The following is a 27,819-nucleotide window of genomic DNA, read 5'->3' as shown; positions in this document are numbered from 1 at the left end:
TGGTAAGTCAATGTTGTAAATTTACATCAGATATCTGTATGGAATAATGTTTTATACTTCTACTGAATTTGTTCCCCCACAGTGTTTACAGTACTGCCGTAGACTACAGAAAAATGTTGAGCATACATATACATGTAAACGTATTATACACAGGTCCAGTGAGTGAGTGTCTAATGCGAGAATCCGTGCTACAACCGATACTGTGTCATATCGGACAACTTATACGTTTGACGAATTGTGCAGTCGGCTATGTTGACGTCAACTGTTACTGCTTAAGGTTATGCTGAAGTAGACAAATTTTCCAGTACAGTTACCCTCATGTTAAAACACCACTCTGCAACAGGAAAACAGACACCAGTTCCCATCTGTCTACACCACAGTTTTCTTAATCACCATCAACACGAAAGGATGGAGAGAAAGGACAAAAAATGAACTCATCATGTAGATTGGAAATCACCAGGGATCAGTCAGTGGCCTTCAACAGTATACACTTCAGTGGCTCTAAAAGTTTGTCAGACTCATAGTCGTGTTATGGTTGAGATAAATTTTGAGCTGTTGTAACTTGGTCGTCGTGAAAAATTTTTAAAGCCATTGTGAGTCATCTCTGGCCTATTGGTTACAGTGTTACCCACCTGCGTGGCCCATGTGAGTTCACGTCCTGCTGATTGGTCGTGGGTTTTCCCGGTTTCGTGTCACAATAATGCTGGCCGCCGTCGTATTTGGGAAATATTCTTATGTTCGGCTCATTAAATACCAATCCAATAAATAAATAAATAAAAGAAAAGCCATGATGAACTCCGATATTGTGACTTCAATGTGGAACGGTTGACAATCGTCAATTATAAAATCTAAGATTCGATCCGATGCAACTGGATTCAATATGATTTCAGTACATATCCGCCCGAATGCTTAACTTGGGGCATTTGTGGCCGATGTGCTTACCGTGCCAGCAGGGCAAAATGACGCAGCAGCTTCTCATCAATGCTGTCATTGCGAGTTCGAGTCCACCCCTTGCTGCCTTCCTGTCCGGCCGTACGTGGGAAGGTCTGCCATCAACTCGGGAATGGTCGTGGGTTTCCTTTGCGGTCTACCCGGTTTCTTCGCACCATAATGCTGGCCACCGTCGTATAAGTGCACGGCGTAAGAGACCAAAGATGTATATAAATCAGCAATTAAACTCTTATACACCCTCACAGTAAAATCCAAGACTTACGGTGACTATAAACGAAGTATTTTTGACTTCATATTATTATTTATTTCACAACACATGGTACCAGGAAAGAAAATGATTTCAGTTTTAGGTGTTTATATTTGTGCAAAACTGGAATTTTACTCAACAAAATGAAAACCTTTGCATACATCTAAGCATAAGGTCTGTGCTAATTTAAGCTTTTTGTGAGGTAAGCTATTTTCTTTGTGTTTTTATAATTCTTGTATTAAATACTTCGGTATTTTTTTTCCATATATAAATTTGTCCAAAGTTACTGCCTCAAAACTAAACCTCATATTAAAACATCAAATCTACGCTTATAATTTACCAAAGATGGCCAGAAGTTCCTTTATGCTAAACGTTGATTCTGGTTACCGCTGAATTTCAGTTTTGGGACAGCCATGCAAGAACTGCTTGGGCCAGTGTGATGACGCAACACGAGATTGTTCCGGAAACTGTACTCTTGGCTGGGATGGTCCAACCTGCTCCAGACGTAAGTAGCACGTTAATGTTAATCGAAATGCCTAAAATGTTCATTTAATGATCTCTTTACCACTAATTGTTTAGCAATAGTTATTGTACAATTGTCAAGAACAGGTCCCAAAAGCTAATAACATTTCATTTGGAAAAGTTTCCTCGCCGATATGCGTACACATTAGTACATTAGTAAAGATAAAAAGGCAACATTATACATTTAAATATATTAGAAGTAATCTCAACTGTGTTTGAGGTTTATTCTTAACAAAGTCAAACGTTTACGCCAGCAGCATTGATCCATCGAAGCATCATTGGCTGATACGCCAGGAAAATGTTACTTATATATTTCTAAAATATTGTAAGCTTTGTTAACATTTTAACAATATCAGATGATGCTTGGTAAAGGGTGCATAAAGAGTACATTGTAATCGTGAAATTATGCACCTTAAAGCCTAATTATTTAAGCCTATAATCCGAAAAAGAATACGAGTGTTTTTATCAGTTATATGCGAAACTGTACTAACCACGTGCTCTTGGAATCACCGCTGAAAACTGATGAAGCACCAAAAAAGGAGGATAAGAAAATTATTGGTAGTGTAACTTGTACTATAACACATCTCTTTTAGAGTCACCTCCGTTTTTTTTTAATAATTATGACGTCATCAGAGGCAATGGTTTCTTGACGTCAAAACCGGGCTTAGGGATTTCTCATAAATTATAAAAAGTCTTCAAAAGAAAAAAAAACTTCATTTTCCTTGCAATAATATAGACTTCCAGCATACCTATGTGTAGAGCTTGTGTTGATACATGTCACTGATTAAAAATTTTGCTGGCGAACATGATTTATTTTACAGAGAGTTGAATAAAGGCGACTTGTTAAAAGATATTGACGATACAAAAAAATTACCAATTCTATTACCCTTCGATTCCTTTTTATTACATACAAGGCACTGCTTGGCATTGTGCCAAATGTACATTATCTGAGGCGTTAAATGCCCCGATCACGAGACAAAAGCGCTTGACTTCTGGACGGGTCTGTTGTAGTTCTATGGGTGGAGAGAGGTTTCTGTTTACAATGAATAAAGCAGACGACAAATATACACAAAGAAACAAAGTACCGATTTTTTCTGTCGGAGTGAACGTTTGTTTTAATGGAGAAAAGTATCCGGTTACAGATGTTTTTAGGCCTATAAGGACTTTTGAATGCTTATCAATATGACATATTCTATTACCTGCGAGTCTTTCTTTCGGCGGCCTCCCCCAGTTGAGCACAAACCATGGTATGGCAATCAACCAATGGGTAACAAAACGATCGGATCCATGATGTCTGATATTTCCCGCGATGCAAAAACGCCGTTACACGAATCACTGCGTCCTGCTTACGACAGGCACAGTTCTTGCTGATGCCGGGTTTTCTGTTATGGACGTTATGCCTCTGATAGGCCATCGCAATAAATCCAGTGTATGTCACCAAACCGTCCCTTTCAAAATGTCGTAAAATCAGCAATATCCTGCAGGCTTCAAGTGTGTTATCAGAAAATGCTGAAAGTGAAAATGCCGTTGAGAATACTCCCATGTCGGTCACGCCACTCCCAGTATTAATGCCCGATACTGTCGACTGTAATGTTACACATTACAATAGCAAAACGATCCAAATGGCAAAAGCCCAGTTTTCAGTCACGTCTCAAAGTTTTGGAGGGTTGTTCAACAATGCAACAATAAATAACAGCACAGTTCACAACAACTTCACATCCTCAGGGTAGTGGACTGGCTGCAGATCGTCCTTTTTAACTCCCAATCCTTGTTTGGTGTTTATCTGTGTTAGCTGTGGGTTTTTTTTTTCACAGTGTTCAGTCCGTTTGCTCATGTTTTCCCTCCGCAAACGCTATTGTCTGACTGCCGCGAATATATTGGCGTTGACCCAGATATTCAAAATCGGTACATCACGTGACGCGTATATTTTACGCAACAATTCTGGTACGGCGTACTGAGTGAAACATGTGCACGTGGCTGGTTTAATGTACATATGACTTGCGTCATTATAAACTAAAATTGTGATAGCCATCCATTGTATTTCACAATACTATAAAAGCAAATCATATTTATTCTCTTGATAACTTGAACATATCAATTATAATATATTTATTTGCTTACTTATGATAAACATAAACACAAATCTATGATGCTGTTATTGTTTTATTATATATCAACGTATGTTGTGAAATTAACATTGACTTGAAAATGTGAACTGGGGGCCTCCGTGGCTCAGTCGGTTCGCTCGCTAACGCAGCGTAATGACCCAGGAGTCTCTCACCAATGCGGTCGTTCAACTCCAGTTCAACTCCAGCTCAGTTTGGCTTCCTCTCCGGCCGTACGTGGCCCTGTTTTCTTCCACCATTATGCTGGCCGCCGTCGTAAAAGTGAAATATTCTTGAGTACGCCGTAAAACTCCAATTAAATAAATAAATAAAATGTGAACTGAAGAATTCCATTATTTCAACATTCGTTACATAGTGTTTACAAATTTGACACAGAATACAACACGACTGCAAAGCATTTACACATTCAAACCAAATAAAATTCAGTATCAAACTCGTGTTCACCTAATTTTGTTTGTGTTTCAATTATTTTTTTTTAATTTTCGTACGTATGTCAAACTCTAGTTACGTTTAAACAGTTGAACTCCCTGCTTTTGTTGTCGTTGTGCTGATGCCAGAGATTTCCAGCACCTTTAGCCCTGTCAAACTGAGTATGAGAAATCTTTTGACCTGCCCGAACTGTCGCTACCAGCAACGAGCGACCTCTTCGGCTCACTGTCAGTGTGGTCGCTGTTTGACACCGTGCCTGTCTCACTGAAGCCAACCTTGATAAAGTTCATACTCTGGCCGCTTCAGTGTTATCTTAGCTGAAAGCAGGGCAATATGAAAGTAACCCTAAAGATATTTTATTTTATGGTGCTATATTTTATAGTCGGAATTGTTTTCTTTTCCATATACGTATGTCTGTTTTTTATTCTGTCCTGGTCGTGAAGCACGTCCGAAATATTTAGCCTCACATTTTAACTCCCCCCCCCCCCCCCCCCGATAAAACACATCATGGTTTCGTCCAGAATTAGGTCACACCCCTTTAGAACATTCGGTTAGACGAAAACAACGTGTCAGGAAAAGTGGGGGCCGTGTTTGGTGTTAATCTAGACCGTAACGGCGTTTTTGTTATAATTACGAAAAAATGTTGCTGCTACCATGGAAATAGGATAGGAATAATGTTCGCGTCAGGATAGTCTAGCGGTACTTAGACATCAAATCCATGTGGAAGAGTTGATATTTTAGGTTGAAGGCAAAGCCTGAGATGTAAAATGTGTAAACTCTTCCACATCGATTTGACGTCTAACTACCGTTAGACTACCCTGACCTAGACATCATTTCTTAAATATAAATGCTTTACCAACGGACAATTTTCCTTTCCCTGGTGCGGTGGTGGAAACCGCCGTTCCGTCTGAAGACATTTGACATGACCCTTCAAGCTCCGGCCAAATTGTTTACGGTTTAATGTATTTAACCATCAAGCACGTCTCTGTCTTTCCGATTATTATTTTTTTAGCATTAACAATTCAGAATCATCAGCATTTTTAGCCGTTTTTAACAGTTTAAAGGGAAAACCATGCTACTCTAACAGAGCATTATTTCTAACAAGTACACTGAGCTAAATACAAGATTCAACATTATGTTGATGCTACTATTGTGCTTCCGATGGCAGGAAATGTGGCATTTAACCAAAGCACGACGCAGTCTTCGGATTATAGCAACGGAGGGTTCAGCTTCACCTCTGGACTCGCCGTAGATGGTAGGACTGGACATCACCTTTTCACGACACCATATACATGTACTCAGACCACAAGGAATCAACAACCCGCTTCCTGGACGGTGACACTGGATGCGCAGTACAACATCTACAGGTTCAGGATATATAACAGGAATTCTTGGGTGTGTGGTACGCCGTGTAAGTTAGCTTTTTATCCTCCTTACAGAACCTGCTTTGGTGGGTCCACGTGACGGCCATTCCTCCAGAAGGCCGTTAACCAATGGTCTGTGATGTTGCAGCCTCGAAACTACCGTTTTTTGATTTGACTGCAGCATTAAATCAGGTCGTTTGTCAGGTACTTGACAAGGTTCGTTGCTTATCCTAGGCGCCAGGTTTGCCAAGTGCCTTCAATATAAGTGCCTTCATATAAGTGCCTTATATGTCAAATAAATCTGAACCATCCGAATTTCCTTCAGTGAGAAAAGTGTTATTTCGCAAAATTTATGGATATGCTTTTGTTTTCACATTTTTTAGATTTTAAAAAATAAATAAAAAAAACTAAATACATCAAAAAATGTGTGACCAAGCATTTTTTCCTAAAAAAGCCCCTATTTGTACACTACACAAGATTTTCATTAGATTGTCTTCACACTTGCAAATTTTATTGCGGAGGATCTATAAGAAATATTTCTATATGAAACAATGAGTACTCGAAATATTGCCCATTGTGTAAAAATTTTAAAAATGTTGTCGTAGGACGCTGACGTTTTTCCATTACATCAGTGATTTCCTTAGCTGTACAATGAGCATGGTAGCAAGAAGACGCATGGCGTCTATGAAATATATGTTTCAGGTGGCGCCCGACTTACCGGCTTCACTCTGTCTGTGGGTAACTCCTCCCAAAATTACACAGTTTGTTACCAGGACAACACTACAGACCCAGAAGGCCCCGGGGCCATCATAAACAAAGTGTGTAACGTCGGTGGTCCCGTATTTGGGGACACCGTGAGGATTATGATAACTAATTTCTTTCCCCTTACTTTGTGTGAAGTACAGATTTTCGGTAAGTAAGATCATGAGTTACACCATCTACATGGATAATAGTTTATGCGGACAGATCAAACGCCTAGCAGCAGGACCTTGACGTATTTCTGTTGACGTCAAATGTTCCTTTCGCAACGCATCATGATTTAAGACAGGTATAACATTAAAACAGAAACTGATACACTGTTTCGCTGTAGAGGTTAAGCTACAATCCATATACCTGGCGTAACAATGCTTCGTGGTCCTACGTCGCACTAGCGCCACCTCATGGGATTAAAAAATATGCCACCTCCCATTGTATTGGGGACTTTTCTATATATGTGACATGTAATGAATAGCAGAGGAAACAAAGAAACACACATAAAATAATCTGGATCGCACGTGACATAACTATAGCGTAAATAAACAAACAGCCTCTATTGCCAATGGCGGGAGTGAAGCGCCACTAGATAACATCTGCTATGCGCAATACGTCATTGGAATACCGTTCAGTTTGTTACTGTTTCATTATGTTCCTGTCTGTTGCCAGTTTTTGTGGGACAAATATAACCATGGTGTCATTGCTGCAGTTCTAAGTGGTGTCATGTCCAAATCAGAGTTTTACGTGTATCACACATAACGGGACATTGGAGCAGTAGATCCAGGGTCAATCCTGCGTGGAGTCATACCTAAAGCCTTAAAAAAGGAAGTTCTAACTTCCTCGCTTCGGCTTCAGGATGAAGGGGATACAGCAACTACTGGTTGACCATAATCAGTACAATGGCTCGGCATCTCAGTGAAGCAGCACTAGATAAAAGAGCTGTTGTAATCCTTCCTTCAAGAAGGAGGCATATTACATGCACGCTAAGGATTCCTTTGTCGTCATATGACTGAAAATTTGTTAAGTAAGACGTTAAACCCCAAGCACTCACTCACTCACTCCTAACGTGACACCAGTAGGGAGTATTGTTATTATTGTTTTCGAAACAAGATCACTAGTATGGAAATACCTTTTTTATGTGGGCTGTATATATATATATATGTATATATATATATATATATACATATATATATATATATATATATATATATATATATATATATATATATATATATATATATATATATATATATATATATATATTACTCTCATACATTACTCATATTTAAAAGGTAACGTTTTCTAATTATCATATTATCATCGCTGTGATGCTTCGGTGAATTACTTTCCTGAGAATCGTTTGTTTTTCACTGTAATTGCTAATTATTTTCTTTATAACCTTAGATTTGTGTCGCCGTCATACCACAAAATGTCTATGTGTAGGCCTATTGTGAAAGTTGTTGGTTGTGTATGTATCAGTATGTATCCCCGGGACGTATGGACCAGACTGTGAGAAGAGATGTGGGAAATGTGTTGAGGGACCGTCTGTATGTAACACAACATCCGGGCACTGTCCACAGAGAACACCCAGGTGCATGGCGGGATACTCCGGTCCGAGATGTGACAAAAGTAAGCACATCTATAAAAAAAGTTTTATATAAAAAGTATAGTCGAGTACAATCTCAAAACTACAGGTGGAACAAGGCGCGGATGTTTTGGCTTATTTCGTTACAGACCTTTGCTAATATGGAATCAAAACTGTTCATGTACATATAAATACCTATACAAAACATTGTCTATAGATTCCTTTAGAAAGTACATTTTCGCCCCATCCAAGGACCTGCCTGGAATTTGGATATGACATTTCGCTTTAGAGTTGTAACTTTACTGTTTGGAAACCCGGCGACAGGTGGAATTTGCGTATCGGACAATAATTGTGCACTCCTGTTTTACTGTCACACTTTGTTGTCGTACAACAGAAGGAAGTACTCTCTAAAACCACGACGTAAACATATTGCAAAATGGCATGTGTGTCAGTGGTACATAATTTATGTAACAGTGAAAATTACACAAGTTCTGTACTAGTAGTACGGTACCCACTATTATGTGGAAGTGCTGTTAACAAATATATCGGGTGGGCTCCATAATTCTTTGTTCAAAACCTTTCAAACTTTAGACATTCAAATGGCATGATTTTGTTAATATACTGACAAAGTCAAAGCTTGAGTAATCTATACACAGGGATAAAATGAAAACATAGCCTCAAAAAGGCACATTCCGGTGACCCACAATGCATAACCTGTCAGGTTTCATGAGGGTCACACGGAAAAATTCACTGAAGATGAACTAAACGCACGTATTAAGGACTGCTGGGGAAAAATACTATTAAGGAGATTGGGGACACAATCAGTTCATGGAAGAAACATTTACGCGCCGTCTACCGGGAAGATGGAGGACTATTTGATCACCTTTACAAGTAAAACAAGGTAGGACATCGGTTTGAAATGGCCGGAACATGCGTTTTTGACTGTGTTTTGAGTGTGGTCCCATGATCATAAATCCTAAAGGAAGAAATTGAAATTTGGTTTGTATACCTAGAACATAATGGCTTTTTAGTGTGCATAAAATTGGGAAGCTGACGTCGGAGATACTGAGTGCCAAAGCGCGGCCCATTTTTTTTATTCCCACCCGATATATTATAATTTTTAAAGATTATCCCTCTGATATCTTAACATAATTTCTTTTTGAATGTGTAAAAGTGTGTACCAGTGGGATATATGGACCATATATGATGTGGGGGCTGTACTGCAGGACCGGCTATCTGTGACACAACATCCGGGCACCGTCTGCAGACATCACCCATTTGCAGACCAGGATTCTCACCTCCGACATGAGAAACTGGGAAATGTTGGGGCGCTGACACTTATAGTCTATTGTTAATGTATCGAGCGCTTATTAGTTCACGGTTAAATTATGGATGTAAAGCCTACGATTCTGCCTGTGCTTCAGTTAAAGCTAAGCTTGACAGTATTCAATGTTAAGCGCTTCGTATTGCATCAGGTACGCTTAAAACAACTCACTTAAATGTACTTCAACATATATGTAATGAATGACCTCTTTTTGTTCGAAACAGTTTCGATCACTGCAATTTGGAGTGAAGTTGATGGCTTCACATGGAAACTCAGACCATCCTATTATGATATTCTGTTTGTAGGTACTAGCAGAAAAAGTGATCTCTTTAGTGTACGAGCGAACTGTATGTACGACACAATGCAGAGCGCCAGCATTCAAATCTGGTACAATTTTATTCCTACGTTTTCTCCAAGGAAGTTACGTCTGCCGAATATTTCACAAGCGTTACACCCAGAAGTGGAAAAAGTCAGATAACTCACTGTTTGTCCCCTATTTCTCTAGGGAATATATTGCCAGAACGTGGAGCCACTATCTACAAGTTTTAACAGATGTCTCAAAGTGCCCGGATACTGACAAAACCGACTGTGCATTTTGTGTCCCAGAAATTCACCAAAGTAAGGCGTTTAGACTTCCGGATGTAGTATCGGTATTTACTGCTGAATTGATTGGGATTCTGTGTGCGTTGCATCTTTTAGCAGATTTTAAGCCAGAAAGAGCCATTATCTTCACGGATTCTACGCCAAGGAAAAGCTCTCCAATCATTTTTGATATAATTCATTTACCTACCTGTTTATTTTACTAAGGTGTGGAAATCTGTTTTGAGTGGTTTCCAGGCCATTCTAGAATTGCAGGTAATGAATGAGCGGACAAGCAAGCGAAACAGGCGCTGCCTCATTTGCATATTGCTCAACATGTGGCTTTGTCTGTTTCAGAAGCAATTTAAGCGGAATTTTACTCTAATTTGGCAGGAAGACTGGGACACCTCCACTAAAGGGAGATATTTTTTTATAATTTTAATAACAATGTCTAATTCTCCCTTGTTAGTCTTTCTTCCAGGCGAGCAGACATCCGATGCAACAGATTGAGGACCGGGCACATTCAAACGAATTCTTATTTAAACAGACTTTATTTACATGATACGGGTGTATGTGATCATTGCCATGTTAAGGAAACAATTGAGCATATGTTGTTCCCATGCCCACAATATACTTTCCAGAGACATCGCTATTACGCGTGAACTACTCTGTGCTGGCATTTCACACCCCCGCCCAGACAAAGTTGTAAGGCCTAACAAGAAGTCTGGTAGAGTTTTCGAAGTTACACTAAGGTTTCTCCTTCCATGTGATAGCAGAAAATTTGAAGTACAGTTCATTCCCATCTCAAAGTTATAATGCATTAACGTGAACACTACTTGGTTTCAGCAGTGATTGTGGCGTCCATCATTCATTAGAATGGAGACGCCATTAAACAAACTTCTACCGCCAATCCGACATGTGAAACAGATTTATTTCAGAATTTAATTGCTGGTGCATTTTTTCACTATGTGTTACTTTCTAAAACACTTCAACGTGTTGTACATAATGTTGGTGTTCTTCATTTCATAGACATATTAAATCTTCTCAAACTCATTTGTCAGTTGTGTCATATGGTAATCTTATTTTATAAAATCATAGGTTTTTATCTGTTAAAGTGGCAGTCAAATAGTGAACAATTCATATAAACATTCTTTATATATTAAAATATGACCTTTACTTCAGACTGGGATGTTTCATATTTCCTTCAGATTGTAACCCTGGGACATATGGATCAGACTGTGAGATGAAATGTGGACATTGCTTTGAATGGGGTTCTGTTTGTGACGTTACGGTCGGTCATTGCCCTGATCGGATACCAAGATGCATGTCGGGATACTCTGGTGTGACATGTGACACAGGTCGGTTTAATCATTCTCACATCTTTGGGCCCTGATATACTATACATTTAGTGAATGATAAATTAAACGATATCAGTTTAGAACTTGGACACCAGGAATGTGATGAACACAAAGTGGTGAGAAGATTTTAGATCCAGGAAACTGTGCTCTCGTCGAGGTGAGAATAATAATAATATTCAAAATGAAAGAGAAAAGACCAACAATTTTACAGCCATTATCAGTTATCAACTTTATCAGTTACAAAAATACAACAAAATACTTTTAAATAGTCTATACTTTTAGTCTACTGGACATACAGGTTATGGTAAAAGCTAATACTCTTCAAATACTAAATGACAGGATCGCTGGTATCACAAGCATGCAACCAGCTCAATGGACTAAAGGATTAGGGTGTAGAACTGCATGTCAAAGAATATCAACAGAATCCACATAGTCCGATAAAATATGTCTGATGTCTCATCCGGCATTTGGTTCAGCTTGATTTCGTCTTCATACTACACCCACCTTGACTTAAATTTCTCAGGCTGCATGTATATTTTCTTTTCAGCAATTTTTTCTCTGTCTCCTTGCTGTACGTATATATTTAAATTTTGTGAATTTACCTCACGGCGAAGAGAAATTGGCAAAATAGCAGGCATCCATGCGTTAAACGAGACGTATATTAGGCGTCAACCGAAATGGATGTTCCGTACAAATAATTACAATATAAAAGACTTACAGACTAAAAGCAGGGCAGCGACCACAGTGTGGTACCTGGCAAAATGGTTACACTTAACGTTTTAGTGATACCTGAAAGACGCAATCAGTATAAAATACTTTACAATAATACAGCTTTACCTGGCCTTCGGTAAAATTGGGTTTACAACAAATGTATGTGTTATTTTGTATATCAAAAAAAAAAAACCAAAGTACATAACCTCAAACAACCTGCATGGAAGCCTCCTACGAACTCCACCACAAGTGCATGGAAGAAAAAAAATTCGAAAATATCAAATGATATTATCAAAAAATAATAATGCCGCCTATGACATGACGTGTTTTACAGAATGTAAAAACAACACGTGGGGGAAAGATTGCTTACAGACATGTGGAAAATGTTACAACAAAACTGAGTGTGACGCTGTCACTGGTGAATGCCCTGTAACGACAGGGAATTCTACATGTGATCCTGGATATAGCGAGAGAGACTGTATAAAAGGTGAGTATGTTGTTATGCAGCGTTCTGCACATTTCCGTTTTTCTTTAGATAAGTTGTTAAAAATATGCATGAAAAATAAGCACATACATTTTAACCCTACTGTAGTTCGGCCTAATTAACCACCAATATGTAACCCTTGCGTCTGACTGCCATTGGTAACCTTTCTTGCTATTGTTTTGAGCCTGTCCAGGAAAGAATTATTGAGGATATTATTTGTGTTCCTTAAAAAAAATACGGTGCAAGATTTGCGGATTGCATGTTACTATTCCAGTAGGATTTACAGCTTTGCAATTTACGTTCACAGTGAAAGAAATAGATACAACGTATATGTGCTGTTTCAACTACGTGCATTTTTATTGACAAAGAGCTCAGTAATGGTTGCAATTTTAGCGCACTGTATATCATTAGTTACATGGTTACTCAGTGATAGGATACGCAAATATATGGTGTTAATAATCCTCACAATGGGCGAGGCGTCAGCCGTAACGAATTTGCCCTACAAAGACCCATCAATTGCAGAAGACCGATGTATAGTCGAATCGCTTTAGCGATGTGGCAATAACTTAACTCAATAAAGGGAGATAACCTACTCACAAGACACAATTGACGTCGTCTGCAGGATTCGAGAATATATCGATACTTCACGTGACCATTGTTGTCCAACAAAAAACAATACAAGTATTTTGCCTGATGTGAGATGATATAACATACAGGTTAATCCAAAGGCTAAGTGTGACAGTTGTTTCCAGCCCATGGGTTGAAAAATCAACCTAAGCTCTTTGTCCCCAAATATTAATAGCATACAATTGTCAACCTCCTGTATCAACAGTGGGTATATGGGTGGGCATGTCATCCTTCAGTGTTGTTTGATTGCATAGAATCCAAGTCAAACTTCGCCTTCTCAATATGGCTCGCTTAATTTTGGGGATTTTATTACATCATACCATTGAGGGATCCCATGCGACTGAAACCGAAGAAAAAACACCAGAACTAAATAAGAATTTTAATCTGTATTTGTATTTATTTAGGCACAGTATGAATAAAATCACCGTTTGTTCCCTTGCGTACAGGTTTACAATTACGTTAACACAGCATTTGCATATTCTGTGGTGTCTCTCTTAATGGGTTTGTTATAATACTTTGTAAAAGTACATTCTGACGACCAACCCGCGGTTTCCATAGTTCTTTTAAGAGGTACTGCACAAGAGTTGGCCTTTAAAACAGAGGCTATCATCACACTAAGGGGCTTATATTTAGTAACATCTGTTTCAGACCGAAACAGGCAAATTTTCAACCACCTACTAATTGTGTCTTTAATGACTAAAATGACGTTTAACATAACCCGTGAATAGTTTGGTTTACTCTTCCGTGCGCTTAATATATTCTGCTAGCGCAGTACATACACAAAATCTCCTATCTGCTGGATAGGATTTAACTCTCATATTTGGAGGATAATATACAGGTCTGCTCTTCTACAAGTCCGAAACAGTAAAACTAAAAGTAAACGCACCAACGCTTGTGTGCATATTATTAATTTCTAACAAATGAAGAGTTTGACCGCTAGTCGCCGTCACCAGAGCAATTAACATTGCCGTCTTAATGGTCAGATATTTGATTGAAATAAATTTAACGGGCGATAAAGTTTTAATGAACAAAAACACTTTACTGACATCCCATATGTCTGAATATCTTGGGTCAGGAGGTCAGTATGAAAACCTTATTGGTTTATTTATAAGTTTTTCTTTAAGCAGAATATAAGCGTCATGTCCGACATTTGTATACCATCCGTAGTCCGTAAAGGGCGTTCCAAGTCGATAATCGCAAGATCTATTTCCAAAACAACGTTTAACACTAGCTCCCAAAGACAAAGGTATGTAAGAAATTATACAAATAGGAAATAAAGCCGGTAACACACAATAGAAAAGTTTTCAATGATGCCGGGCAGACAGTGGATACTCCTGGCATGAATTCCAGATCAAAGTTCAAATTCTTAGCCCATGAATGAGTTCCAGGTCAAATAAGAATTAAACAAGGTATCTCAGTCACGCTTTGATTGCAACTGCTCATAAAGGCATCATGAAGATGTAATGAGCATGGCTGCCTTTACGGCCCTAGCTGCAGGTTAAGTGGTATTAAATATAGTTCGAAATTGACGAGCGTTACAGACCTTAACCGAACAGACTGTGATTCAAATGTAACGGACGATTACCTCTTTCGCGTTAATAAGTAAGGATCGCATACCACAAGAGGCGCCATTTATGATGTTACACATGACATGCTGGTCTGTATAAAAGCTGTCTACAAAATATACGGCAAACAGCGCCGTCTATGTTGTCAAATACCATGTACGCGATAGATGTGTACACAACGATAACAGTGCCGTCTATGTGGTTGATCGCAATGCAGATCGCCAAAGATTCCGAACGCTCTGTCCATACCTGCAAACGAGAGTGTTATACTGATTCTAAAGTTTGAGAAACTTAGAATCAAGGCGTTTGCTGGAGTGTCCTTGACAAACTAGTTTTTGAACTAACAGCTTGTGACGCAGATTAAAGTCATCACAATTTACGCAAGATCTGACAAATGCTACAAGGCGAGATATGTATACGACATTTTCAGGACCCTTTGGTATTTTGCTATTTAAATAAGGATAATTTACAATATCAAAAGTGAAATTATCCCTTTTGTCATAAAGGCGGCGTGAAAGGAGACCTTGTTCGTCGTTGTACAGATATAGATCCAAATAAGATGTACCATCAGGACAATCTGTTGTCACTTTTAAATCCAATGTAGGCGGGTAGATTTCTTTCATCGCTTCAGCAATATGGGCTTATTTAACCCAGCAGATCATCAATATACCACTTGGTAAATCAAAAGGATCGAGCTTTAAAGATATTACTTTTAAGTAATGTTTTGCAAATAGTCGTATTTATATGAAAACAGGTATAAGTCTGCCAAAAGAGGCGCACAATTGGTCCTATAGGAATACCTATGCACTGTTAGTAAATGGTATCCCCGAATTTCACATAGATGTTATTAATGAGAAATTCAAGTAATTCAATGAATAATGTAATATCTCATGAGTGGTAATCTTTATAAATAGTAGGACTAAAGAAAGTCTTATTGCTTATGAGGTTCGTGTATCGGTGGCCTGTTTTAGTATATACCGAGACAATTAACGGCAATATTCTTTCAATAAGATCTTTGTGAGGAATTGCAGTATAGAGAGCAGAGAAATCTCATGTGGTTACGTCTTTGTACGATATATGCATATGAGCATAAAGTTCTTCTGTAAGACGTTTGGAGTTGAGAATCCACATGCAGTTGACACCTGAATTTTTTGTTATGGCACAACAATAACTTATTAATAAATAACTTATTAACTTATTGATAAATAACATTACTTCTTGAAACGCTCTCGTAAATAGGGTTGACAAGAGTTTGGAGGAGAAACTTCTTGAAGCCGCAATAAATCGAGCCTTGTATGAGGATTTCTGCATTCTAGGAATCCAGTAAAGCTGAAATCCTAGACAACGAAACAAATCAACAGTTGTTTTCAAATTTTGCCCAAACTCATCCGGAGAAGCTGCCCAAAAACATGCTGTCATTAATATAACCAAATATGACTTTCACAGTTTCTGTTTTCCCCACACGTGTATTCAAGTCGTATAAAAAATTCTAATATGCCGGCCTATTTCATCAGTTGTTTATTGTGTATGTATCAGAATGTACCCCCGGGACGTATGGACCAGGCTGTGAGATGAGATGTGGGAACTGTGCTGAGGGACCGACTCTATGTAACACAATATCCGGACTCTGTCCACTTAGAACACCCAGGTGCATGCCTGGATACTCACCTCCGAAATGTGAATCAGGTACGTTTTAATCTGTTGTTGTCAGTTACAGGTATATGTTACATTTTGCATTCACAGGCAAGCACGGAGCATTTTTAAGCCCCAAAGTGACAAAAGGACAAGTGTCGTATGGTTGGGAATAAAAATAATGTGAAGACCATTCTGCTCCCCGAACCTTATTCTCCGTGTTTCGAAGTCTCAGAACCTAGACTTTAAAACATGAATCAAAATCATAAAACCGTCCACAAAAATGAACGTTCAGTGTCATTAATCGCAAGTCCAATTCCCAAATGAAGTTGGACCCAAACCAGGAAAGTCAATATGTCGCACTCACATGGCATGACTCATTCAATAATGTTCGCCAAGCTTTGCCGATTTTTGCGTTCGTCTCTGTCCTGTTTTTCCTTTCCAATGTGGAATGTTCTATATTAAGAAGTATTTCACGCTGTACACTGACAGCGATCAGAGGTAAAAAACGACACTTTGTAAAAGGATTGAAGAGTACAGATCTCTCCTTCCGAAAGCTAGGCTAGGAATAATAGAAGAGATCTCAGAAGTACATGTAGCATTTGTGCATGGCTATATACATGTACATGAGTACATTAGTCTTAAATCACTTTCCATTTGGTCCAGTCGTTTTTTCTTCCAAACTGAATATATAATGTTAAACTGCCCTAAGTTAATTATGCAGTATTACACTACACTATTTTTTTTAAGCTTTTGACGAATTAGTAAATCGTAACTCGTGCGCCTGGTGATGGCCGTGTTCTAAATATGAGCATTGTTCTATTTGTGTGGCACATTAACTTCACCTTCAATGTCAAACAAGTAAATGTAACCCTGTTTACGTACTAAAACAAAACTCTGTCGATTCAGCTTAAAATTTAGGTGAGTAATAGGTGTAATATAAATCTAAACTCTGAGATAATTCTAAAATACAACAACAACACTATCCACATAATTTTAGGTGTCTTCAACTGATGTGAGGGAAAGACACATGCGTAAAGATATGCTTTTTTCAAATAGATTATTCCCGTATCCATATCTAGTACAACAGATGGTAAAGACATGATTTTGACATCTTTGGTAAAAATGTTATACTCCCAGAAACCTATTTGTGTCGTCATATTTGCGATCCACAAGTCTGCATCCAACGTCGGAACATCTAAAAGAGAACCCGGTAATAACACAAAACCTTACATCCTATACAGCTAACAGCATATGACCCTATATCCTCTACGAAAGAAGCTAACAGCATACTACCCTATACTCTCTACTCCAAAGCATAACAGCATACGACCCTAAATTCTCTACTAAAGAGCTAACAGCATACACCTGTATAACCTCTACTCCTGGAGCTACCAACATAACACCCCCTATCCTGTATATGAGATAACAACATACAATCCTGTAACCTCTAATCCAGAAGCTAAGAGCTTAAGGCCCTATACCCTCTACTCCAGCAACTAACAGCATACGACCCTATAGCCTCTACTCCAGAAGCTAACAGCATACGACCTTATATCCCATACTCCATGAGCCAACAGTATACGACCCTATATCTTCCTCCCTAGGAGCTACGTGTAACAGCATGTGACCCTAAATCTTCTACTCCCGGAGCTAACAATATACGACCCTAAACCCTCTATGCACGGAGCTAACATGATACGATCCTATATCCCTACTGCCGGAGCTAACAGGATACCACATTATATCCTTTACTCTCAGAGCTAACATGATACGATCCTATATCCTCTACTCTTGGAGCTAACATCATATCACCAAATGTGCTCTACATCAATAATGAATAATTATTGACTAATTTACATTTATTATAAACTTTCAGATTCATCGGTGAGCTCTCTGGATTACTCGAGAGTGATTGCCGGAAGTGCTGCCGGAATTTGTCTTGTCTTGATCATCGGTGTAATTATCATTGTAATCATGATGTAAGTCTGCACTTGTTTTAACAGGGTGTTCAATCGCTTTATGATATCCCGTACAAATATTGCTAGAGTTTTCAGAAAAAGAAAAAAACAGACAAGGTCTCAAGTTTGGCATATACAGTTTATTAGGTAATTGATGTTTTAAATTCTCGATACACACGTTGTCAGACGAGTCTGTTTTTTTTTTTTTTTACTTTTCATCCCATCCTTTCATTAGTAGGAGGAATCCGCGAAATGTACAGACAGGTGGCGCTGTGGTTTCTGAACCAAACAGTACTCCAGCGCAGAAGAGCTCCATTCCTGCAGAATCCACGAACACAAATGGCATTCATGAGCCGTCAAGCCTGTATAATACATGCGATGCAAACTCTTGTGAAGATCACTCCTATATGGCCATTCATGAATACGTCAATCTATAATGAATCACACTGAAATACATTTGCGGGTATTTATATTGTAGTTCTACATCAGGCAATATATTACCATTGGACAAACTATTGCTGAGGTCTGATCTCTTTACACTGGTTTAATGTGATTGTATATTAAATGTGGTCAACACGCAGTCAGAATAAAAGCCTAACTGAGATAAATTGACAATAAGCCGTGATTTCACCGGTTACGTGTGACCTTTTACCAAATATCACACTGTCATCAATGAGCTGGTTTTACTCTCTATGCTGTTAGTATGTATTTCATATCACTTACAATATCTGTGGTTATTCAGAGGTGTATGAGAAGTTAATCCAGACTTAAACCTTAGTACCGTCTTTGCCTAATATTAAACTCATGGGACTTTTTCCAGATTAAGTAATGTGAGTCTTGACTGCTAATACACGTTTGAGCCAGTGAAATCTGTTCATGAAATCGGTTTTTTCTGAAACTGTTTCTCGTAATTAAGTGAATTTACCTATTTATGGCGTAAGTATCAAGTGAGAGAAATTACACAAAATGCTTACTAGCCAAGCGTCAGTATAAAGGGCTACAGCATACAAAGTAAATCCAGAGCAGCGAAGATACTGCGCCAGTAGGCAAATGGCCATACATAACTGCCTTGGTGTTCAACTCAGGATTTTATTCAATCAGTTTTTGTACGTAAATATTTAAATTCATATTTAGTCCGACATTTGTATATCTCTCATAGATCGACAATGTTGTGGTATTCCAAGTGGATAATTGCAATTTTCAAAACAACTTAAGACATCAATTCCCGAAAGTATGTGAAGGAATTAAAATAGCCACTAAATCTAGGTTATGTATGTGTGTGTCAGACTTAACGTCGTGCTCAACAATTTTGAGTCATATGACAGCGAAGTGTGTGTACATATATGGTGTCTTCCTCTGGCAAGGCGAATCCACGCCGCCAAAGTATGGTATCATACCGATGTGTCATGTTTCCAAGCTCTAAAAACTTAATGCTGAGCACCAAGCGAGAAAGTAACCAGTGCCACTTTTTGTAGGCCACCCAAGCGGTCCTAATTGCAAATAAAGGTGGACAAATTTAAGAGACAAACCGTTGTAATTTTTGAATGATTGATGGAAAAAACATAGACTAAGTAACAGGCTGGTTTTTTAATACATTTAGGTTACAATTTGAAATCTGGCCCTTGTGTTCATTTACAAATTTTTTGGGGGTAATTAATGAGATATGATTATTATAGTATATATGTGAATTGTTTAGATGATAATGTGGTGGATGTTTATAATAAACACAAATAGATGTAGTCCAGTAAACATGACTTTGTGTTGATATTAAGTGTAAAAACCAATAAACATGTAAAATATTTACTATACGAAACATGTGAAATCCTTCCATAGTAAGTGTCACTGTTAACTATAGTAAACTTGTTTTGCATATTGATCGGTTATTTAGACATGATATAAACACAAAATCATGCACATTGAAATACGAGTATGTAAAACTGGGACATGTTTAATATAATGAACACAACTATTAGGTTGTTTAACATAGCTGTTTTATAAATAAACACTATGATCTCACAAACGCCAGATGTCGACAAGTATATACGTCATTTGAAGGACGGTTTGTTTTATTACCTTCCAAATAGGCATAATTTATAATTTCCAAATGAAACCACAATTTTAGTGGTTTCCTGTTCTGATTTTGGTTTTCTTACGCACTTCATAAATAGGAGTCCAGGAGATCTCTACGTGTAGAAGATTAATGTTTTGTAGTGTATAAATGTATCTTTTTGGTATAAATAATTTTCACAAAAATACATGTACTGTAATATGTCTTGACGAAAGATTTCCCAACGTTATAGTATCTCAACGTTATGGTGTCCAAACGTTACAATATCCCAACGTTACGATATCCCATCGATATGGTATCCCAACGTTATGGTATTCCAACGTTGTGGTATCCCAGCGTTATGTACTGTGATCTCAGATGGATGAACCCAGCGTGCATTATTGCTACGTGGTTACTAGGTTATGTCATGTGACCTCAACACAATTCCGCTCAATGGTTTAATCGTTGATATTCGCTCAAGGACAGGGTGAAATCGCCGGCGTATTTCTTCGCCAGTATCTACCATTTTTGATACAAGCGAATTCGAAGCGGACACGATCGCCTGCAGAATACTCTGACGTATACGTACTCGGGTACGCTACATGTAGGCGGTTTTTAGAAATTCACACAATACGCCAGTACGAGCGGAAAAATCCGTGTTGTGTGTCACCGGCTTTAGACATTGTTTATTTGCCGTATGCATTCCTGTGTTGTATTTGTATGTATTGGTAAACCAGTGTTCATGTATTTGGCATCATTTCACAAATGTCTCATTATATATTAATACATTGTTTGAACGCAATCATCTGGAGTTGTCATTTAATGTAGCAGATGTTAATCCACCTCACTGATTAATCTGAGCCATTCGAAGACAACTGTGGGTTAGAACAGATTTGTTTGCTGTTTAGCTGTAGTGTTACTGAATGAAAACAAAAGCAACTACCCATGGGTGAATCATGCCACTTGCCATTTAAACGAGTCTCGTGCGTGATAATAAGCAGTGTACTTGGATGAATGACAATCACACGATGAAGTGCTCGGCACAATACAAGTCAGGATTTACAGCAAGATCTCCCGTGATATTGTCTGTAACCACTCGACTCGAGTTTCTAATCACTCGACAGTAACAATTGGATATGAAGTATGTGTATACACGTTCCCAAAAGTTCTCGGTTTATTTCGTCTTCTGTTGGATGTATCATTTCATAGGAGGATACTTGCATGGCGCGGCAAAAATGAACAAACTACATACGTGGTGGTGGGCAGAAACAAGGTGGTCTTAACTCACAGCGACCGCATTGGTGACAGGCTACTACATAGTTGCGAGACCCCATAAATATGCAATCAGTAGGCCTACATGTATAGATCCAAACCACGCCTTTGTGTCTGGAGCTTTGCTGAGACGTGAAAACAGACGAGCGACAGTCATAAAGTAAGGTTTCAATTCTGAAAAAGACGTCAAATAAACGTAAAATACAAAGGTTCCATCAGCATTTAATAATAGTATGTATCAAAGCATTCACTTTGATGCTGTGCGGTTATCTAACCTAAAGGTCCTTTCACCCTGTATGCTCACACAGCTGTAATCTTTTTACCGCAGAGTAACAAGTCCGTGTACTGAACACAAAGGTCCCTTGACCCTAAATAGGTCCCTGGCTGGCCGTGGAACTAGCCTTTATGCTCTCAGCTTTTGTTTCGTGGTCACCCAGTCTGAAGGTGGTGCGACATTACGGTATGTCGCTCTTAGAGGCAGGACATATTCACTAGCCTGTACATAGTTTAGTGCATTTCAACTTTGTAATATCGTATCTATTTTGCACTCAGCATCCACACTGTTTCAAACGCATAGTTGTGGTCCTCTATTTAGGGTAGTAGTTCTCGCCCTGGCCCACAATGTTGTGGGCAGGGCGAGTAAATAGACCCTTAAGCCTTAAGCTTGTAATACAGGGAGGTGTCCAACCGTTTGAAGTATACAATCGGCTAAAGGAGTTAATGGGGAGTGGGACTAATGTTCTAAAGGGACTAATTAATGTCTCTAGAGATGTCTGGAATGTCACAGTGGCTACACAAACTGTGAAGAAACAGCTGTTGACTATCAGCTTCTCATTCAACGGGGTAGATTGTCCAATATATGATGTGGAGGAGCAAAGGCTCCTGGTTAGACCTCGATGTCCGATCGAGGTGACTGATGACACTATTCGAGGTTTGATGACCCGGTATGGCACGGTCCATCACGTCAGCCGGGAACATTACCTTTTTGATAGGCCACTTGAGAATGGTATGCGCCGACAAGAGCTGCAAAATTTATATGATCATTTACCTAAACCATGTCTTCTTTTGGGTGACTTTAATGCCCATAGTGTTCTCTGGGGTGACTCTAAACGTAACCAGAAGGGCTCTGTATTGGAGGATTTTATATCTAAGAACTCTCTATGCGTCTTAAATGATGGCACACATACTTACCTTCATCCTGCAAAGGGCATTTATTCGGTCCTTGATTTAGCTCTGGCTGATGCAGGGCTAAGATCGAAATTCAGATGGAGCGTCCATGATGATCTCTGCGGAAGCGACCACTTCCCCACCACACTTACCCTTGAGGAGCCGGTTTCTTCCTCCCTTCCACGCTTTAATTATGATAAAGCAGACAGGCCCCGCTTTGCTGTTCTGTGTGGTAAAACACTTACTAGCGACCTTTTTCTTGATGCAGTTGATCCTATCCAGTTATTCTCGGATCAGCTAATCGATGTAGCCTCCAAAAGTATCCCGAAATCTTGTGCGGTTCCCCGTATTAAGAAACCGTGGTTCACGGAGGACTGTAAACGAGCTAGGCGTTTCAGGAAACGTGCTGAGCGCGTGTACCGATGTAGACCATCTCCCGGTAATTTAGACGATGTTAGGCGTACTCGAGCTAAAGCCCGTAGGACGATCAAACTGTCCAAACGTGACTCTCGGAAACGTTATGTTTCTAAGACTAAGCATCGTACCCCTATGTCACAAGTCTGGAATATGATCCAACGCATCAAAGGCAAGGGATCCAATGTAACTGTCAATCATCTTAAAGACGGGAATAATTCTTTGACGGAAAAACTTGACATAGTCAATAGGTTGAGCGCTTCTTTTGCGCACCATTCGTCTTCAGATAATTACTTGCCTCAGTTCCAGCGTAACAAGGAACGGACCGAGGCAAGTCCTCTCGATTTTACATCCTCAAATGAAGAATCCTACAAAGCTATATTTTCTCTACATGAATTATCCGCATCCCTTAGCAAGGCCCATGACCCAACTCCAGGGCCAGATGATATCCACTATCAGCTTTTACCACACCTTCCAGAATCTTCCTTGAGGGTGCTTCTTGAAATTTTTAATACCAATTGGATTTCCGAGAATTTTCCTGCCTCATGGCAAAACGCTATTATTGTCCCCATCCCAAAGCCCGGAAGGATTCTACCGATCCAAATAACTATCGTCTTATTTCCTTAACCAGTTGTGTATGCAAGACTATGGAGAGGATGATTAACGATCGCTTGGTTTGGTTTTTGGAGACTAATCAGTTGATAAGCGACATTCAATGTGGATTTCAAGAGAATCGCAGTACTGTTGATCACCTTGTTCGTCTAGAATGCTTTATTAAGAACGGTATCGTTAATCGTGACCATGACGTATCTGTCTTTTTTGATCTGGAAAAGGCATATGACACTCCTTCGAAATATGGCATTATGAAAGATATGCATGGATTTGGACTTAGAGGTCGGCTTCCTGACTTTATTCGTAAATTCTCAGACCATTGTCACTTCCAAGTTCGGGATGGGGCTACCCTATCTGGCTACTTTGAACAAGATCAGGGGGTTCCCCAAGGCAGCATTTTATCAGTTACTCTCTTTAGCATTAAGATTAATAGCCTTGCCAGAGTTTTATCTCCTAGTATGAATGCATCCCTTTTTGTGGACGATCTTGGTATCTCTTGTCGAGACAAAGGTATGCACACTATTGAGAGACAGCTGCAGATTTGCCTTAACAAAATCCATGCCTGGGCACTGGAGAACGAATTAAGATCTCCTAGTATGAATGCATCCCTTTTTGTGGACGATCTTGGTATCTCTTGTCGAGACAAAGGTATGCACACTATTGAGAGACAGCTGCAGATTTGCCTTAACAAAATCCATGCCTGGGCACTGGAGAACGAATTTAAGTTCTCCAAGTCGAAGACTAACTGTGTACACTTTTGTCGGAAGTACTTCCCCCATGAAGACCCCAAGGTATTTTTAGATGGATCCCCCATCAAGGTTGTGCCGGAGGCAAAATTCCTCGGGGTGATCTTCGATAAGCACCTTACATTTAAATCTCACATTAATTATCTTAGAGCCAGATGCCTAAAGGCGCTTGATGTTTTGAAGGTTGTCTCTAGTGCTCGATGGGGAGGGGATCATGAAACCCTACTTCAGCTCTATCGAACACTGATTCGTTCTAAGCTAGAAAAATGCCTGCAGTGTTTATGGAGGTGCGTCATGCTCAATACTCAATACTGTACATCACCGGGCCCTACGGTTGTGCTTAGGTGCTTTCCGTACCTCTCTCGTGGAGAGTCTGTATGTTGAGGCAAACGAGCCTCCCCTGGAGCTTCGAAGAACTAAACTATCCTTACAGTATATCACCAAGCTTAGAGCCAATCCATCCAACCCAGCCTTTGATTGTGGCTTCCATCCAGAATTTGAAGAATTTATATGCTCAGAAGCCATCCATTGTTCCTCCACTGGGTGTCCGCATCCAGGAACATGTGCAAGCAGCTGGACTTGGGCTGGATACTATCACCCCCATACGCATCCAGGAAGATCCACCGTGGTTATGTCCTGAGCCTCAGGTTGATACCTCGCTCTCCTCCCTGAAGAAATCTTCCACCAACCCTTTAGTATACCAGCAGGAGTTTAGTAATATGTGTTCAAAGTATCCATTTTATCACCGCATATTCACTGACGGTTCCAAGAATGATGATGGCGTGGCTTCTGCCGCTGTCCTTGGGCCCAGAACCATTTCAACTCGGTTTCCAAATTCCAGTTCTGTATTTACTGCGGGAGCCAAGGCAATTTTGTGCGCACTTCGGTCCATTCCAGAGCTAGGAGGTAGCAGATTTCTCATTTTCCTGCGTCCAGGCAATACGGGATAGTTCGTCTGTAAATCCAGACATTTTGTCTATCAGGGAGATGTTTAAACGACTTAATGAAGATTTTATCATTGTCTTTTGTTGGGTGCCTGAGCATATGGGTATCCCTGGGAATACTGCTGCAGATGAAGCCGCGAAGGCGGCTTTGCATTCCGTTACTACCCAAACTGACGTTCCATATTTGGACTTGCGTTCACTTATTTCCTCCTATATCAAACCCTTGTTTCAGGCTCAATGGGATGACCAGACAAAAAAACAAACTGCATGATATTCGTCAGTTTGTTGGTCCAACGCCTTCCCTTTCACGGCATCGTCTCCACTCTTGCATTTTGAGGAGGTGTCGTATCGGTCAAACACGTGCTACGCATGGGTATTTGTTAAAAGGAGATGCTCCTCATTGATTTGCTTGTGATCAACGGTTCACAGTCAAGCACATATTGCTTGACTGTGGCGACTTTGCTCCTGTACGAGATTCCTTTAAATCACGTGAGGTCTCTTTCAGAACTTTTCAATTCTGTAGAAAGTGATACTATTTTTGATTTTCTCTCTACAATTGGTATGGCAGGAAAACTGTGATTTTAAACTACCGTCTGTGTTTGTTATGTGACTCCTGGTGTCCTTTTTTGACTGAATAGTAAATGAATTATCCGTAGTAGATCGACTATTTGACGTTTTATTGTCGCGATAAAACTGAAATATTGTTGAAAGCGACGTTAAAACTTTTACTCACTCACTCACTCTTGACCCTAAATACCCACATAGCTGTGACCTTTGTACCGTAGAATAACCACTCAGTGTACTGAACACAAAGGTCCCTTGGCCCTAAATACCCACACAGTTTTAAAGCTTGTACTGTAGGGTAACCGCTCAGTATACTGAACACAAAGGTCCAAATTCCAATTACATTTGCACAGGTGTAAATTTTGTACTGTAGCTCAGTATACTGAACATAAAGGTCCTTTCATCACAGCTGGGGGGATTAAAATTATGTTCTAAATATTGTGTGAAACATTATGTATATGTATGTTTGGGGTTCTACGTCGCACTTAATTTTTCCGTCATATGATAACGGGGAGGCATTAGATGTGTATACATATACTGTACTGTGTTTCAACACCGGTCTATGCCGCCAAAGTTCTGCCATCACTGAGGTACATGTACCATGCCGAAGCTGTAAGACGTAATCGTAGGTGTGGCTCAACGCGTAGTATACATGTATGTGTTTATTTTCAGATATACGATATATGTCCAAACGTGTGGAAAAAGGAATATAAAACGACACCTGGTCAAGCAGCTATGTTGCTTTGCTCCAACCTTTCAGTGTTGAACGCAGCAACAATTGCCATTTTTGTCTTTGGTACCCGAAATGGGTTTGATCCCAGCTCTCCCGTATATGAATCCAATGTCCACTCTCATGTTAACTAAATGAGTAAAACTCTAAATGAGGTAAACGGACAAGAGGTTGTACTTCAAAGTTAACGTGTGACCATTTGCAACTATCACTCTGTCGTCGCTGTAGTATTTTATATTATATTCTCGCATAAACCAGGATTCTGCTGATGGAATAAACATCCCCCGGGCCTGATCCTTTCGCGTTGTTTTGATGTTGTGATATGTTCAACGTGATGACAACACATGATTTTGAGTAATTCTAGACCTGTGAGTTTAATAAATTGCTAATTAAATTTACTGACTTTTGTTTACATAATTCTGCTTACGGCATGGTGCGAGGTATGGGTAAATTGTTACTAATGGATCATTTACATGAGCAGTTACAATAAAACCTTCAGTCAAAAAAACAGGACGCCGTCTTTCACCGGATACATGTGCCCATTTTCTATCACACAGTCGTTGCTGCTCTAGTCTTTCCTCCCCCTGGTGTATTTTTTTATATTATATTTCAATCTTGGTACAGACATAACAGATGATTGCTTATATCAGCCTTTAGCAAACACTCGGTTTATTTAAAATCTACATGCACGGAGTGTAGTGATGTAAGCACGGATCATACATGTGCAACCACCTTAGCTCGGCTCATAAAGCCGACGATAAGCACGGATCAAAAAGTCCCCTACATGCCAGTACGCCTCATAGAGTTATCCATATAGGTACGCAGCAAGTAGTCACCTAAATGAGGTTAAGTAAGTTCCAGCACAACAACTGTCACCCCAGGATTTGCTTTTCCCGACCCGCGCTACACGCACCACTGCCATATGATATGACTGTCCCACGCAACATACGTGTGTACGGCTGCTGGACTTACACCCAATTTAGGATTACCGAACTACACTTGAGCGACAAATTACGGCCTGTACACCTGAGACCTTATTCCAGGCTGGGTTGAACAGCCATTTTGAGGAATGTTTGCACACAGGATTCATCACGAGTAAGCGTTC

At 39.5% G+C, this 27,819-nt stretch overlaps 2 protein-coding genes across 2 annotated transcripts in view; one reads left to right on the top strand and one right to left on the bottom strand.

Moving 5' to 3' along the window:
- The window catches only part of LOC135469689 (uncharacterized), a 352,608-nt gene that overhangs the window by 108,835 nt on the left and 215,954 nt on the right, over positions 1-27,819 (bottom strand). The window lies entirely within an intron of this gene.
- On the top strand, positions 1,631-18,785 carry LOC135471149 (multiple epidermal growth factor-like domains protein 11). Its single transcript, XM_064750236.1, has 9 exons — positions 1,631-1,703; positions 5,444-5,686; positions 6,342-6,551; positions 7,872-8,021; positions 11,089-11,238; positions 12,284-12,436; positions 16,162-16,311; positions 18,137-18,239; positions 18,454-18,785. Exons 3-9 carry the CDS (start codon positions 6,503-6,505, stop codon positions 18,653-18,655), a joined length of 957 nt encoding a protein of 318 aa, XP_064606306.1. The 5' UTR covers positions 1,631-1,703; positions 5,444-5,686; positions 6,342-6,502; the 3' UTR covers positions 18,656-18,785.

The sequence above is a fragment of the Liolophura sinensis genome, chromosome 7 (assembly GCF_032854445.1).
Source record: "Liolophura sinensis isolate JHLJ2023 chromosome 7, CUHK_Ljap_v2, whole genome shotgun sequence".
Classification (NCBI taxonomy): domain Eukaryota; kingdom Metazoa; phylum Mollusca; class Polyplacophora; order Chitonida; family Chitonidae; genus Liolophura; species Liolophura sinensis.
Note: the sequence above shows the minus strand (reverse complement) of the source record. Positions and strands in the feature narration are given on the sequence as shown.